General features: G+C 36.4%; 4 protein-coding genes across 6 annotated transcripts; 1 reads left to right on the forward strand and 3 right to left on the reverse strand.

Moving 5' to 3' along the window:
• Nucleotides 1–1,118: 1,118 nt before the first annotated feature.
• Nucleotides 1,119–4,919, reverse strand: LOC125068884. The gene is made up of 2 exons (XM_047678242.1): nt 4,728–4,919; nt 1,119–3,067 (listed from the first exon to the last, which is right to left on the reverse strand). Exons 1-2 carry the CDS (start codon nt 4,734–4,736, stop codon nt 2,189–2,191), a joined length of 888 nt encoding a protein of 295 aa, XP_047534198.1. The 5' UTR covers nt 4,737–4,919; the 3' UTR covers nt 1,119–2,188.
• A 278-nt stretch (nt 4,920–5,197) lies between these two features.
• Nucleotides 5,198–7,248, reverse strand: LOC125068880 (zinc finger protein OZF-like). The gene has a single exon (XM_047678238.1). It carries the CDS (start codon nt 7,120–7,122, stop codon nt 5,545–5,547), a length of 1,578 nt encoding a protein of 525 aa, XP_047534194.1. The 5' UTR covers nt 7,123–7,248; the 3' UTR covers nt 5,198–5,544.
• A 368-nt stretch (nt 7,249–7,616) lies between these two features.
• LOC125068881 (zinc finger protein 664-like) lies at nt 7,617–9,297 on the forward strand. Of its 2 annotated transcripts, XM_047678239.1 has the most exons (2): nt 7,617–7,647; nt 7,821–9,297. In XM_047678239.1, coding segments are annotated over exons 1-2 (1,398 nt in total). In that variant the 5' UTR covers nt 7,617–7,645; the 3' UTR covers nt 9,217–9,297. The 2 variants fall into 2 exon arrangements, with proteins under 2 accessions (XP_047534195.1, XP_047534196.1); XM_047678240.1 differs by having other exon boundaries at nt 7,645–9,297.
• Nucleotides 9,298–9,414: 117 nt separating this feature from the next.
• On the reverse strand, nt 9,415–16,649 carry LOC125068879 (protein Smaug). Of its 2 annotated transcripts, none has more exons than XM_047678237.1 (7): nt 16,181–16,649; nt 14,385–14,589; nt 13,333–13,979; nt 12,477–12,683; nt 11,894–11,988; nt 10,913–11,040; nt 9,415–10,842 (listed from the first exon to the last, which is right to left on the reverse strand). In XM_047678237.1, the coding sequence occupies exons 1-7, from the start codon at nt 16,431–16,433 to the stop codon at nt 10,668–10,670; spliced, it is 1,710 nt and encodes a 569-aa protein (XP_047534193.1). In that variant the 5' UTR covers nt 16,434–16,649; the 3' UTR covers nt 9,415–10,667. The 2 variants fall into 2 exon arrangements, with proteins under 2 accessions (XP_047534193.1, XP_047534192.1); XM_047678236.1 differs by having other exon boundaries at nt 11,894–11,991.
• Between the last annotated feature and the right edge of the window lie 590 nt (nt 16,650–17,239).

Genomic DNA, 17,239 nt, shown 5'->3' on the forward strand with positions numbered 1-17,239 from the left:
TCTCGACGAGACGAATATTTATACTGTAGACATTTTATCATATTAGACCGTTTTTTAAATTATCCTACTGCCTCTCGAGATTGTGTACACCAAATAAATAAGTACATAGTAAAAAGTAGTTACACGATGTAATTATATATTTATATGTTTACTAATGACGATAGCTCGACAAGGCATTATTTGTTAGTTGTCTATAAATAAAAAAAATACAAAAAAGCCAAATTTTCATCACCTGGCACAGACAGAAAGAATTGAAACTAAGACTTAACATTAATCGGATGTTACAGCTATCAATCTCAAACGTAATTGTAATATTTGTTAACTAAATATACAACATTAATTTAAATTGACTATTTCAATATTATGCTTAAATTGTTAAGTCAGGCTTTACCATAGACAAAGAATATCATCGACACAAGTTTTAACTTCGCTACAGATTATAATATTATTATGTAAACTGTCATTCGTTTGTCACTATCGTTGAAATTTTTTGACGAAAAAATGTTTCGAATTCAGATATTGGCGACTTTTTAAGCCCAACTAAAAACTAAGGGCTTTAAGTTATTTAAGCAAAAAAAAAATGAAATTTTATATCTATTTAATGATATCTAAATTGTGCAGAAATATTACGTATCGATTTTATAATAAGGCACATACTATTGACACTAACGAATCTATCTTTGAACATGTATTTATTATTAGTTATCTATAATAAAATCTAAAATACTAAGTATATAATATAATATGTATGTATATATATATTGACTTGGTTAAGTACATTAAAAAGGATCATTGTATTATGTATAAATATATATTGCATCTTAGGACATATTACATTTCAATTTCATTTTCAAAGATTTTTTAACAAGATTATAAAATATATTATGTACTAGGATTTTTTTAAAACCTTATCTCTTTGATCGAAAGATACAAATATTAATTTGTAAAAATAGTATTAAATGTAAAAAGATTGAAATCTTATACATACATTTTTAATTAAATGATTCAATCGATTCGAAGTTTAAGTATCCCGGCACCGGCAGTCCTGCTGCGTTATTGTGATTAGCTTTAACTATTGTGAAACCTAAGTATCGACTAACACCACATAATTACCAGATTTCCGACACGCGTAACAAATTAATGTTTGATAATTTAGCCTTCTATTTAGATTTTTATATTTTTCGATCAGTTTTACCCAAATGAATCTAACAAAACAGTCGGTTATTTTGCATAATGTGAAAGTACTTCTTAATTTGATAGGAATTATACAAGCCGGCAGTTATCGACGACTAATTGCACTGATCGAAAGTAACTACTGACAGTCGCAATCATTTACTTTACAGAAAAAATATATATCGACGTAAAGTTAACGTTGGCTCGGTAAAATAATTAATAATTAACATATCTTAAAATAATTTCAGTCAGAAATACTTTTAGAGAATGACTTGAACGATTAAATTAAATTATAACACGTTATTTACACAATAAATTGTTACAAAAGTAGCTGATGATAGCAGAAACGTGAACGAACGAGAAAGCGTTTACGCTCCAAACGAGAACATTGCGGGAGACACACAAACAAATTTCAATTATCGTTGTTAGCATCCCGCACTGTTTCCCACGGCGTCGATTGAGACCTCATACGGCACTACGTGTGATAGGCGATTAAGCTGCAGTGCTATGTTGCGGGAAAGCGCCATCGCAAAAAATCCATCACTGTTTTTTCAGTAGGCTGTAAATATCGAACAATAGGAAGAAACTGTCTTACTCACATCGTAGACGAACCCGCGTCGTGTGTCGCCTGCTTTCCAACACCGAGATAATTACTCCTACGGATAACCATCATTTGCATTGTTCGCGGTCTGGAGAAAATTAATTGTTCCACATTCGATCGAATGCTGAATGAATCGATCGGATATGTTGCCCAATTAAACTGACGATCTCAGACAATTTTATCAGTCACTTGATTTTACCGATAAACAAGCTTTAGACCTACAAAACGGCTTAAATATCCCGATCACTCCGTTACACTATCCACCAGATGACGTTTACACATTAATGAGTATACCGACTGTCGGACACACTCGGCGCTCATGGTTCCGCTCGCTAGCGATCTTGATTGACGAAACATATTTGGCGTCACACGCCCTAACATTACGCATTTATCCCGTTAAAATTTTGCTTATAACTAGGCCGCTCCGGCTTCCTGCTTCTGCTGTATTATGGATTCCCACTGAGCTATGAGGCGCGTCGAGCTCGGCGCCAAGAATTCTTGACCAGGTCCGAGATCGCACAATTCTGCCAATGATTTAGCAGGCTTCAAGCTGCCCAATGACTCGTTACCTGAACTATTTCTAGGCGAAGGAGACCTCAGTTCTTCGTTAAGCGCCTCGTATAATTCGCCTATAGATTTCGTAGCTTTTAACTTCCCCGGCATAGGAATTTCTTCATCCTCCGATTCGGAAGTTGTTTCATTGTCGCTTAGCTCAATATCGAAAGGTTTTTGTTTCTTTCTCATTTTCTTAAGTTCATGTTCTCTGTCCTTCATCTCTCTCAGTTCCTTTTGTATTTTTTCTTCTACCGGCACGTAGCCTTTGCGCACCGGTTTTCCTTCAGGGGTACGGCTGATCACGGCTGGAGCGGAGATGGGCGCGATTGTGATAGGCGTGAAGACAAGCGGCTGCTGAATTACGGCAGTAGGCGTCGTTGGTGAGGTTACCGGTAACTTACCCTTGTTTGCTATAAACCTTTGCATAATTCCTTTCGTTCCAGTTTGAGGCGTAAACCGGCGCGTGTAGCCATTTGTGTTTAAAAGCGCAGGCGTATTGGGTGGAGAGGGCGAAATGGGACCTAAAAGGTGAGACGTGGAGACGGCTCTGTTGAGGGTCTTAGGCGGCTTTTCGTCTGCATCGCCATTAAGATGTCCATTCTGACTGGTCATATCAATCGTAGATTCAGACATAAGTCTATTAATTCTGAAGTGCCCCTCTTTGAACTCCCGTTCCCTCTCTGTTACTTCTATGATCTCCCTTTGAATTCTCGACAGCGGGTCCTCTTTTAGCATAGACTGTAAAAACGAAAACACGGTTATTGTATAACATTGTATTTTAGTTATCAAATCGAAAAGTTCGCGAACGTGACTGTAACCTAGTTAGGCAATGTTGCCAAGTATGTAATATTTTTATACCTACATGTTGTCTGGGTCTTTACCAATAGTAGCGCACTGGTTCATATTGACCTTACAAAGTGACACAAATGCAAGAATACACGCGAGACACTCGATTAAATTGCGACTCCTATAACTTTAAAAAAAGCATTTAATGTTTTATTTTATACAAAGTTTTAAGTCGTGAGTGTAAATAACTGATAAAATATGACTCATCAAATCATTAATCGTAAAACCGTTTCGTTTTCGTTTCTAGAACAGATGTTTAATTAAAATATTACGACTTATTTGTTTTTAACAAAAAATTATAAAACGCGTATACCTACAACATTAAAGTATATCAAGAAAACTTTCTAAAATAAATAGGGATCTTTTTTAATTTTATTGTTTATAAATTAAACAATAATTTGTTATAATGTAGCCGTGGTGGGTAAATTGTAACTTGCGAACACAGATGTACACGCGAATGAATATATTACACGCATTTTTTGCTAATTAGGTATACTTATTATTTCAGAGATAGAATATTTGACCTTGGGTACAGATTAGCGTTGCATGACATTCTCTAAGGTTAACGTTATTTTGTGTATATTCTTATGAATCTGTAATCGTTTAAGCTTATATTAAGTTAATTAGGGTCGTTACGTACGTCTCTAAGCAACAATTATTTTTAGTTCTGCATATACATCGTAATATATGACGATTTATGATTAGATAGTGTAATAAAAATATTCAGCTGTTTTCTGTAGCGGTAATGATTTGAATTATGTATTCACATTATATATATTACAAATAATATAATTTAGTTGTTATTATTTACTTGGTAGGTATGTAGTGTTTATCTTGATGACCATTTCGAATGACCTCGCTTATACCGATTAATTGCTATTAAATTCACTTCTAAGTAATTACTTTTTTATGTAAGTTTCTTAAAGAATTCTCAAACGAGTCTTGAAAGCAGGACTCACTTATTAATTTATAGTTTTATATTTTTTGACATTATTGTATTATATCTTTGAAATTATAATTCGTTGAATTTGAGATAGTAAATCTTTATACAATCTGCATATCATCGAGTGGTTTTGATAAGCTAAATGGAAACAATCGATCGTCATGTTATTAGCAACATTACATAGAATAGATAAGCATAGGTACCTACTAATTTTAATTACCTAGCAGAAACATTCGATGGCAATAAATTAAAAAATGAATTAGTATTATCGAAGATATTGTATCGCCGCGCTGCCTTATCAGATGTAACAGTACACGGCTAATCTCAGCGGATGCGACGCGAACAAGCGCCACATTACTTAAAACTTCGAAAAATAAGCTTTCTACCGGCTGGACGCAGCATACATTCCGAAACTCACACAATTATTTGCCGTATATGAAAGTGCAATTAAATCCGACACGCGAGCGGCGAACTACTACCACGCAAACACTATGGGGCATGGACCATGTCCCAAGCCGACGACCTACGAACTTGTGATTAGAATCAGGATCAAGAATGAGAGCGTCCGTAGTCAAATGGAGCACCGCATTCCAACGGTGAGATACTCACTTCACCCATGGTGAAATCTTGAAGAACAATCCGATATGAATAGGAAAGAAGTTAAAAGTCCGACACTAAACTTCACAGAATACACATCACGGCACCGACACCTGCCACGGTTGTGGAACAATTGACGACAGACGGAGCGAGTCGACGCGCGTCGGCAGCCGGTCGCGGGCTAACGTCCTTTGGCCGCTCGTATCACCTCGTCGCGCACACCTAATTGGAGCGAGAGAGAGGGCTAGTGTTACCTGTAGAAAAAAGAAAGAAAGGGGCATACACCTGGTCTAGTGCTGCATTGCCGACACGGACTGTTTTACCGATGTTAAATCTTTAACGACTGTTTGAAACTCGACCACGGATTTCCGCGCCACTGAATTTCGAAGGGTTCGGGTTTGGACGCACAGGAAAAGGGCTGTTTCGTGAACATTAATATAGAAATGAAGCCACATCAGACGAATTAATTAAGAGGTTTTATTTTGAAGTTTAGACAATCTAATAAACATTGTAAATACCAGTTCATTGCTTACAGAAAGTACTTAAACAAAATATTTGTTGACAAAAATTTAAGCTTTAGAAAATAATTGTGCTAGGAATACATTTATACACTAAAAAAATATACGAAAAATAAGAAATTATATAATGACGAGAAAATTTTCACATCTATATTCTAAAATGAATATTTTAATGTTGCTCTTAAATTAGCTGACAAGTTTTCCAGTAATAAATAGTTTTTAATCTCTTAAATACTAATACTCTTAAATCTTATTCATTCATTAGGTACTTGTACACCTGACTAGTATTTAGCACTCAGTCTTATAAGCTCTTAACTATACATTACAGGTTTTGAAATTTGGGTTTTCATAGATGGTTTGAAATTTATGTCCATATGGCTAGCTCTCAAATGTCGCGACAGATCACTGGTGCGGAAAAATCTTCTCGGGCAGTGCTGGCATATGTAAGGTGTGTGGTTTGTATGTTGTTTTAAGAGGTGAAACTCTAGCATAGTTGCCGTTGGGAATGTTTTAGTACAGTCTCCTATGGAACATTTAAATTTGCCTGCATTTTCATGTTTAAATATCATATGGTGAGCCAGACTTCGTTTGACTGCAAATGCTGCATTACATGTCCCACAAATATATGGTTTTTCACCTGTATGTTTACGCATGTGTACCTCTAAATCTGAAAATGTCTTGAGACAAATTGAACATTGCCCTGATTTCTCAGAATGAATTCGACGGATGTGTGTTTGCAAATTACCTTTCATAGCAAATGCCATGCCACAGAAACTACAGACATTTTGTTTTTCATTTGTGTGTAAGCCAATATGTACATTTAATGCTGGTCTTGACTTAAAACTTTTATTGCATAAATGACAGGCATATTTCCTTTCATCGCTGTGCACACTCTGGTGCTTCTTAACTAGACTTTTATGGGCAAATTTTTTATTACAAATGGGACAGGAGAAAGGTTTTTCTCCTGTGTGAACTATTTGATGACGGTTTCTGGATGCTACTTGTCGAAATCTTTTTGAGCAATAGGGACAAACGTAAGGCCGTTCATCAGTGTGGACTCTTAAATGTGAAATTATATCATTTTTTCTAAAAAAGCTACTGCCACAAGTTTCACAAGTGAATTTACGTTCTCTTGTAGAATGAAATGTTTCATTATGTCTTTTTAACAAGCCTTTAGAACTAAACTTTGCTCCACATGATGTGCATACAAATGGTTTTTCTCCAGTGTGAGTACGCATATGGATCTCCATTGCAGAAGGACTAGAGGTCATGAGTCCACAGATAACGCACTGTATGGGACCTAACTTTCCTCGCCTGACTTTGTTTCGATGAAATTTACCCTTCATTATTTTACATTTTTTATCATTATTATCTTGTCCATTTGAAGAGTTATCTGATTTACTATTTTGCCTTTCAGTTTCATTTTCAATTTCTATTGAAATGTTTCTTTCGTCGATAATTTGAACTGCGTTACTTTGCGTACTAGACTCTTTTTGTTGTTGAAAATACTCTTTTGAACAATTTTCCAATAAGAAACTATTAGAGAAACTATCGTCTTGGTCGTCACAATCGTCAATTTCACGTTTAACATCTTCTTCCTTGATATTTAGTTCAATATTTGTTTGTAAATCAGAATATAGTTCGATCGGCGCGCTCAAACATCGCAAAGCCTTATCGGAAGCTTCACATTTTTGGACAAATTGGTACGCCAATGAAAGATCGTTGGCACAAGCAAAGCACATCATACTCGGTAAGCCATCTTCTTCGGAGACGATATTGTTCACTAAACGCATTAATTTGGCGCTGTATTGTATATTGTCATTTTCCTTGTCGAAAACAGATACGGTGCCGGTTTTGTCGAGACAAATCCTACAAATTAAGGAGTCCATTGAATATGGAACTCTTAATTGAAATTAATCTTATCTATATAATTGTTGTGATTATGATTTAAAAGTAATAACAAACAAAATTTCAGAAAATAAACAAACATGATAGGTTATTTGACATATGCAAAACACAATTATTTGTCAGGTGACACTAAGTAATGCCAGTATTAGTATTACCTTTCATAATTTTCAATGTTTTAAAACAGTGTGTTTGTCAAACACAGCCTTAATACATATTATCCTGGTAGGTATTCGAAACGATTACTTTTTATTTTTATGATTTTTAATCTTTTTCTAGAAACAGTTTGTAATCGCATTAAATAATAATGTATCATCTGAAATAGAAAATTAAAAATACTATTACTTCATTTAAAAATACATGAATACCTGTTACGTTTTATTACTATCATGAAATTTGATTCCGTTCGCATTAATTCAACTAGAATAACTTCTAAACGCATGTCAATGTCAAAACAAAAACTTCAATTGTCAAAGGTCAAGAATTCAAGATGACATAAAGTAATAAATGTTCGTACTATTATTTGAATTATTAGACCAATTAGCGTTGTTACTTATGTTTTTTTTATTTACATCAAATAGTTTAAAAATAATTATAGATTTTTAAATGGAACTTTGTGCAAGTGTACGTGTTTGTTTCTTATATTTTGAAATAAATTTAAAAAGTTTAATACATGTTACAGGATGAATCAGACTATATGTCGTTTGTGTTATACAAATCCTGGAGTAACTTCTGTATATGACTACAGTTCTGGTGTTCCAATAAGTGCAAAGATTATGTACTGTTGTAAAAATATAAGAATCTCCGAAGACGAAGACTTTCCAATACATATATGTAAGTTGTGTGAGAATGAACTAGAATCTTCTTACTGTTTTATTCTTAAATGTGAAGAGACAGATAAGAAACTGAGATTAACTGATTCTAAATATTTTAAGAATGAAAGCAAGGCGAAAATAGAAATAAAGGAAGAGCCAGAGTCTTCTCTCTTACAAGATGACATAGAAGATCCATATGATACATCTAGTGACATAAAACAAGAAGATGCTGACTTACAATTAGAAACAAGAAAGAAAAGAAATGGCTTAAAGAAAAGCTTTAAAATAAGAAAGAAGATTAAAGATCCACATCCATGCACTTGTAGTGTTTGTGGCCGCCAGTGCCCTAATCCTTCAACACTTATGATACACATGAGGTCTCATACAAATGAAAGGCCATATCCTTGCCCATCTTGTGATAAGAAATACAAAGACAGCGGTAGTCTCAAAAGACATGCAGAGAGAAATCATTTAAAAGATAAAAGAGAAAGGAAATTTATTTGTGAAATTTGTGGAAAGGGTTTCTTTTCCAAAAATGACATCAAGATACATATGCGAGTTCACACAGGTGAGACTCCATATGCATGTGCGGTCTGTCCCGCAAGGTTCACACAAATAAATGCTCTCCATCGACACCAAGTTCGTCATACAGGGGAGAGGGCATATGCCTGCTCAACATGTCTTAAAAAATTTTGCACCAAAGAGGAATTAAAAAATCACTATGTTGCACACACAAGTGCCAAGAACTATACCTGCCCAACATGCAATACTCTTTTTAAATATAAAAATAACCTCAGGAAGCACATTAGAATGCATTCAGAAGTAAACAGGTTCATATGCAATTACTGTGGAAGGAGCTTTGCAATGAAGGGCAATCTAAAGCTACACATCAAGAGACTTCATTCGTCAAAATCAGGATACTGCAATATATGTTTGAAAGATGTGCCAAATATTGAAATGCATACATGGAAACATACAGGGGAACGACCACTCAAATGTGAACTGTGCACAAGTAGCTTTTCTGAGCGTAAGGCTCTGGCCAGACATATAAATTTCAGGCATAAATACATAGACAAATACAAATGTACAATTAACGGGTGCACAGTCAAATTTCCATCACAACAAATGTTGGACTTCCATGTTTTGAAGCTCCATGGCAATATTGTACCTTTTCCTTGTGACAAATGTTCGAGAGGATTCTACAGAAAGAGTGATCTAGCTAGACATAAGATAGGAACCCATAAGGAAAGGCTTACAGATTGATGTCATATTTGGAGGGAAATTTTGGGCAAATAATAAAAGATAATATACTCCCATCTATATATTTATTTCATGTACTGGTGTTGTTACAGTACCATTGTATCACAGAAGAATAAGTTAAAAAGCAAGAAAAAAGGCAACAGCAAGAGAAGTTACAAATAAATGGTAATAAAAACAAATTACAAGAAATAAAACAATGTCTCGTGTGAATGGTTATTTCATTTCATGAATGCAGTAACTACATTAATTGTCAAAACAATTATCAGATTTATAAATAAAGTAAAATAATATAATATTAAACACAATGTGTATATTGTTATTCATGTTTATTTTCAATGAAAATTTCAAACTAATATAAAATTGCACAAAATTCAATCAAAATTTTTGATCCAGTCAAAGATTTACAATATAAATATAATGCCATTAAAAACAAAATAAAATTAATAATCTATGGAAATGAACATTAGCTATATAAATTATGCAGTCAGTCAACAATTACTTATAAGTCTATTTTATGTTAATGCACAATATGCTCGCCGGATTGCGACCGTGCAACTTGTAACAGATAATAAATGTCAACAAACACTCCACAGACAACAAATATCATAAATCTACATTCAAATGACCTCCATTCCGTCTAATCGTTTTAGGCCGATTTGTGCCCATTATTCTATTATAAGCTCCGCTATATTACCCATTGTTTCTAAACGTAATTATAAATTATAACAGTATCTAGCCCTAGCTAAGTTATCACTAATGACTTACTGAAAAATAAAAACTTGCAGAATAGCACCAAAGAAATTAGGATATAGCATTTATACAATTAGCTAATATATTTGTAATAAAAAAAAACTCATGATATTTACAAAAATTCACATAAAAAGTGAATTATAATATCTCTTCAATCGAACATGAAGACTTAAATGTATTGTTCATGTTATTATCTTCATATTAAACTATTTTCGACAGAGGCGGATACAGTCGATGTAATTGTTTCTTATTATCTTATCTTAATCTATAGATGCTTAATGTCTATGTATTCGTCACAGATAATAAATGTGCTCTTAATAAAGTTTTCTCGTAAACAAATGTTTTCGTTTTCATCGTTTCGGTTTCGACTCACAAATAAAAACGACACACCTCTCCGATTATAAATTAATTATAATTAATACAATAGCAATAATCAATATAAATAAAATTAAAAATATTCATATTCACAAGATGAATATGATGCAAAAGTGAGTTCATCGCGGAGGCATCCGATTCTCGGTGAATACAATCAATACGACTCGATCAAACGTCTGCAGCGTAAAGTCGAGTCGAGTCACTCAAATAAAATATACAGGGACGTCGCAAACTCGGCGGTCCGATAGTATTCAGACAAGTTTCAATAAAACTCACACCGTCCAATAAATAATAAGACCACTCAGACGCGGACCCTCCGGCGCGCGGCCCTAGTTGATGGCCTGCTCCGTCATCTGCAGGCACAGCGCGTCCAGGCCGGAGTAGTCGTCGGCGGGCGGCGGCGGGGGGCGCGGCAGGCCGTGCGGGGGGAAGGGCGGGTACGAGTGCGACTTGCCGCGCGGCGGCGGCGCCCAGCGGCGCAGCGGGCACTGCGGCGTGCGCCACCTGCGGACACGGCACGCGTTAGGGCGGACGGCTCCAGGGAGGGCGATACACACACCCGGAGGGCGAGTACCTGTGCTTGAGGCGGCGGTGCGGCGCGTCGCCCACGAGGTGGAAGAACTGTCGCGGCGGCAGGCGGTGGCGCAGGCGGCGCAGCGCGCTCTGCAGCTCGCCGCACGAGAACGCCTCGTGGTGCAGCGCCTGCGCGCACACACCGCGGAATTACGTGTAGCTTGGCTCTAAGGCCATCGTTATTTTAGTAATAATAATAATCATAAGCATTATTATTATTACAGATGCAGACTGCCCGTGACCACGAACACTGCAAAGTGCTCGAAACGTCGGGATGTTAAAATAATTAATATACGCGATTAAATCCGTTAAAAACTAGTTTTATTTCAATGTGTAATAATCGCGAAAATCTAAGACAACATTAAGCATTATTTGTAATATTATGGTAATATGTATCTTGGTGTATCGAGGGCTCGGTAGTGTGCCGTAGCGTATGGGAGTGTAACGTAGCGGTTAGAAGTGTCTCGTAGCGCATGGGAGTGTAACGTAGCGGTTAGTAGTGTCTCATAGCGCATCGGAGTGAAACGTTGCGGTTAGTAGTGTCTCGTAGCACTTAGGAGTGTCCCGTAGCGCATGGGAGTGTAACGTGGCGGTTCGTAGTGTCTCGTAGCGCATGGGAGTGTAACGTAGCGGTTAGTAGTGTCTCATAGCGCATGGGAGTGAAACGTTGCTGTTAGTAGTGTCTCGTAGCAGTTAGGAGTGTCCCGTAGCGCATGGGAGTGTACCGTAGCCGTTAGTAGTATCTCGTAGCGCATGGGTGTGTAACGTAGCGGTTAGGAGTGTCTCGTAGCGCATGGTAGTGTAATGTAGCCGTTAGTAGAGTCTTGTAGCGCATGGGAGTGTAACGTAGCGGTTAGTAGTGTCTCATAGCGCATGGGAGTGAAACGTTGCGGTTAGTAGTGTCTCGTAGCAGTTAGTAGTGTCCCGTAGCGCATGGGAGTGTAGCGTGGCGGTGAATAGTGCGTGGTGTGGCGGGGCGTACCTTTTCGATGAGCCAGCAGTGCAGCGAGACGGGGTCGAGCGCGCCGGGCTCGGCTCGCGCGGCTGTCGCATACACACGTGACTGCGATGCTCTCGCTACTTGCATAACCATAAGCTCACTTCAAGGACTCACATTGCATTACATGCTACTTATTCATAAAGGACAGAACACCGTCCAGAAAAAGTTTTCGAGACTCGAACAGACTTTATATGATTCATTAGGCTCCTATTTTTGTTTATTAAAGATTGATATTTGATTTATTTTTGTTTATTAATCTTATGCAAGCCGGTTTAAAGGGTCAGTGAGCCAGGATAATTCCTGGCACAAGAGATTTTACATCTTAGATACAATGTTTGTCAGCAATTGCTGGGCAATTGGACTACTCACTCGGGGGCTATGTACCACAATCGTTCTGTCCTATTATATACATTTTAATAACTTTTCACTTATTTTATATAATTGTTAACAAGTCATAATATTTTCTTAGTTTCTTAAATTGTATAGATATTCAGCTAATTTAATTTCATTACAACTATAAAATTACAAATTTTAATTAATTTATTTTATTTGTAGTACAACTTACCAAGATCAAGAGCTGCAACAACAGCAGATGGAAGTTCAGACCCTGGAGGCATCGGTGATAACAGCACTCCTCTTAATCTTTCCAGGGCCCTCAATACCGATCCATTGTTTGAAGCCAGCTCAGCTTGGATTCCTTCTAATATTGCTCCCCGTTCATTCAATTTCTTAATGGACAGAAGAATTTTGTGTCGAGCACCTTTTGTTACACCTGGAATATTTGTATTATAACATTACTTTGGTAGAATAGTAGAATGTCAAACTATATATCATTATAAATTTATTGAAGGGGGGAAACTAGTTCTGTAGAAGTCTATTATGTTATGTAGTAGTAGTTATGATAGTCTTTACATTCAAATCAGCACCTTTAAATATTTGATTAGAATATTCATAGATAGAGGATGAATGAGTTTGGCAGTTGATGTGATTACTTGTGAAGCCAAGATGAATGCTCTTATTATTACTTGAAAGTCATTGATAGAATACAATAGACAGACGGATAGTCATAATCTTAAATGTTTAGATTAATAGTTGGCAATTGCAAATCTGAATGATTAATGTTCACTTTTTCACCTTGAACTGACATTAAATCATTATTTTATGGATTTTTTGCAACTGCGCGAGGTGGAATAGTTTCTTAACAGCAAATAGGAAATTAAATAAGGATTACACACAATATATAAAATAACATCAATGAGTGATAAAATTGTGAGAAGTAAGAAAAAAAACAATAATATTGTAATTTACGTATTTGTTACGAAATATTAAATTAAACTAAGCAACTATTTTTAACGTCGCGTTTTTCTATCTATCGGATACTAGTGTGGAACTATTCGATCAAACTGAATATAAGCGCTTACCTAATTTTTCAAGATATTTCTCGTCAATGGCCATCATTTGGTCATACGTGATGTTCGTGAAGAGCCACACGTACTTATGTAGCCTTAAACTCTTCAGCCACTGCGCTACGGTCGACATGCCGGGATGTTCCGTGAAGTTATTCGATCTGAGGTCGTCTAGTCTGGTTTCGCTCCCCGTCGTTCCGTACATTATACTAATAGGTCGCAATTGGCTTAAACTATGTTCACTAGAGAGGGAAAAACTTCTAGGTTTCTGGACGAAAGGTTCATCACTTAAGTTCTCAGCAGATGACGACATGTGCATGAAATTAGTGGAAGGAGGGGTTAAACTGTTCGATCTTTGCGACTTGGGCTGAGCTATCGCCGCGTCAAAATTTAACATTTCACCGTCTAGGCTGAGGTCCACGTCTCTCCCGTTCTTGGAGAAGGATTCTTGTAAAATGTCCGTATAAGACGTTTGGTCTACTGAGTCTAGTATTCCTCTGAACTCGACGTTCTTGCCGATAGTCCGTCTAAAGCTATTGTTGTTCGCCCAGATGTTCGTGTCGGGTAATAGACACGGTTCTATCCTCTGCTGCCACACCGATTCTGTGTTTCTGTTGCCCGATATATGATTTTCTAAATAGCGAAGCCATTGCGTTAACGTTCTGTAAAATTAAATACACGACATTATCTCCGCTTCCGACTCTAAAATGGAACTCGTGATCTATTTTGCTGAACATATCCTGTTTCTCATTTTAGCCAATAGTTTAGAGAAGGGCAACCGGGGCAACTGCCCTGGGACCTCTACAAGAGAGGGCCCCCACGATAGAAACTCAGACGACGAGTTTAAAATTTTAATGTAAGATACGTTTAGATATCTAGATATATTCAAATTCTAATAATATTATTGATTACTATTTTAAAGGTTACCGATACAGAGAGTAAACATATCATTGACCACGCGACTGACGGAAATGAAAATGTTTAAATTAAGTTGTAAAATAATATCAAAGCCTCCAGTCCAACGGCCTCGGGGCTCCGGGTCTGGCGAGGGGGGTAGGCGGACGCACCTCTGGTCGTGCAGCGTGAGCGCGGGGTGCACGAGCAGGTAGGACAGCAGCTGGCGGCACAGGTCGGGCGCCACGTGGCGGCGCGGCGCGTCCAGCACGCGCTGCACGAGCGCGGGCGCCGCGCCCACCAGCACGCTCTTGGCGCGCTCGTTGTCCGTGCGCAGCAGCGGCACCAGCCGCACCAGCTGCCGCAGCCGCTCGCCGTCTGCGACACGCTCGACATGTACTCAGCTGCGGCCGACGTCGGCCGAGTATACCTTACCCGAGACGTTATGTCCGTGGTACCGGTAGTTACACTCGTTCACTGACGCTTTAAATCAGAACACAGCACAGCAATATGGTATAAAAGTTAGATGGACGAGTAACTGCTGCTCTAATACATGGACGAGCTTGCATGTTAAATTTATAATACTATATGGTTTAATGGAAGATAAGTATGGAGCATACAAACTCATTTCCATAATGTTGTTTATAGTTACTGCTGAGTTTCTAAGTAAATAAATAATATAAAATTTCAAGTCAGCATCTGTATTGTGATTGCCTACATTTTAACAGGTGCTCTAAAATATCTTCGAATGAAGACAACAAAAAGTAATAATGATATGATATGACATAAAATTTATAAATATGGTTTAGTTGATAAAAAAAAAAAAATTGTACCTTTTACAACTGACTATGAATTTAAGTACACATGCAAGGTTTAAAAAAATTATACCATCTACAACCTTACTCAATAAAAGGACTATACTTTTAAGTCCTCTTAACCAGTAAGGTTAGTGTGTTGAGGCTCTAAGATTGTATTTGTGCGAATAAGGGCCAAAATTATGATAATTTCAAATTTCACAATATAAAATATAATTGCAATGTAATACTGCCGTGTAGTAATACATAGTATTGTTGTGTTCCGGTTTTAAGGTTAGAGTAAGTGTAACTAGAAGCACAAGGGATATAACATCTTAGCTCTCATGGTTAACGGCTATTGACATTTGCTATTTAAGAAATGGTTTCTTCACCCTTCAAATCAGAGCACCACAAAACAAAGTTTGAAAAAAAATATCAAGATATACTAATGAGAAAGTTACATTTGTGAAGATATCTTATAAAACACTTTCTTTGACAATATTTCTCTTGAAATCTACACTTTGAATATTGGAAATAAATTATTCATTGAATATTATTAACAGTTATTTTTACATAACTTTCTAACAGAGGTTATATATGAATCATAATACAATTTTGTTTGTAAGATTACTTTTTCTTTCACTTATTTCAGTATGCATTTCTAGTCACATACTAGTCAGTCTAGAACTATAATACAATATACAGATGGTTATATTAGAATAATGATCCACAGGAATCATAAGTTATAACTTTAAATGGACAAACTTGTCTCTAAAGTATAAATTTATGTAGTAGGTAGTTATCAGGGACTTGTTAGTTAATTTAATTAAAATCAATCATCTTTAACTTTAAAGGTTTTTAGGTGTTTTAACAATGCTCTGTCCTCTTCTGTTAAATGACAAATCATTGTTGATACGAATAGAGGAATTGTTGCTTAACACAAACACAGCAAAGCTCTATACACAAGTAAGGTAAGAAACTAAAAGTATTTGTGATAATCAGTATCTAGTATTATTTAGCTAATGGAAAGAAAAATATATTATACATGTGTATAAAAATCTGCAAATAGCAACAGCTAATTTGTGAAAAGGGTAATTGGCTTATGAGAATAGTTTTCGTATAAAACGTAAATTAATTTGTTAAAGAACATTTTTATTTAATAAAATTCTAATTACCTTCTTCATCATCATCTTCCGCCCTAGCGGCGAGTAGACTTGCCAGGAGAGTCTCATCATTAGCATCTCTCTCTAGCCGCTCGTCTTCGACATGGCTCTGCAGAGCTGCCTCCACAGCTCTTTGTACAAGTCTTAGGCCAGGCCAAGGGACCCTTCGAGCCAGCGCACATGCAACTACCGTCCGCTCACACGTGCCCCATTGCTCGAATAATCCAGCCACACCCCCTAGCTGCTCGTAAAACGTACCGTTCATCTTGCCAACAGCATAGCACCCCGGATATCAGATTTGTTTGTGTTCAACACGTCAGATACGTGACAGCTGATCGTTCTGCACCAATTTGGGCCTAGCTTGCTGAGTTTGCGCTCGTGTGTAGCAGCGGCGGGAGTGGGGCCACGCGTTCGACGTTGATTTTTTTTTAATTTTACTAATAATATTGTAGGTAGGATAAAAACATAACATCCACTCTGATTCGACGGACAGTCAAATTATCAAATACCAAAATGGCCGACCACAGATAACTTAAAATTATAAAATATCTAATCTAGTCAAGTCTATAATTATAATTCCTTTAGGATTTAGCAATTAAATTATAAAATATTTTGTCTGCTGTTTACTCAACTCAATACTTTTGGATGTTCATTATATGTTGTAATACTTTTACAAGCTTTTTAACAAGTGTTGTTCTTCTTCTTGACACTAGATGGCAAAATAATAACAATTGTTTATTGCAATTAAATATTTTTGTTTAAATTAATATATTGTAGTTAAAATAAAATAAATACATTAGAAATAATATATGATTATATATGATTTATTTTTAAAGTTAAATATTTTTGTCTTAATTTTAATAGTATTACTTCCGAGCAATAGATGGCAATACGTACTGTTAATCCTATTTTAATAATATTATGGTAAAATAAAATAAATAATATGGCAAACCAACGATTCTTTATTTGAGATCCTGGTCTCATTAAATTGTTTGGTTTTTATTCGTTTATATCCAGCTGGAATGTAAACAATTAAAATAATAAACTACCGGCTTTTAATTCTTTTTTATT

Source organism: Vanessa atalanta, chromosome 14 (genome assembly GCF_905147765.1).
Source record: "Vanessa atalanta chromosome 14, ilVanAtal1.2, whole genome shotgun sequence".
NCBI classification, from domain to species: domain Eukaryota; kingdom Metazoa; phylum Arthropoda; class Insecta; order Lepidoptera; family Nymphalidae; genus Vanessa; species Vanessa atalanta.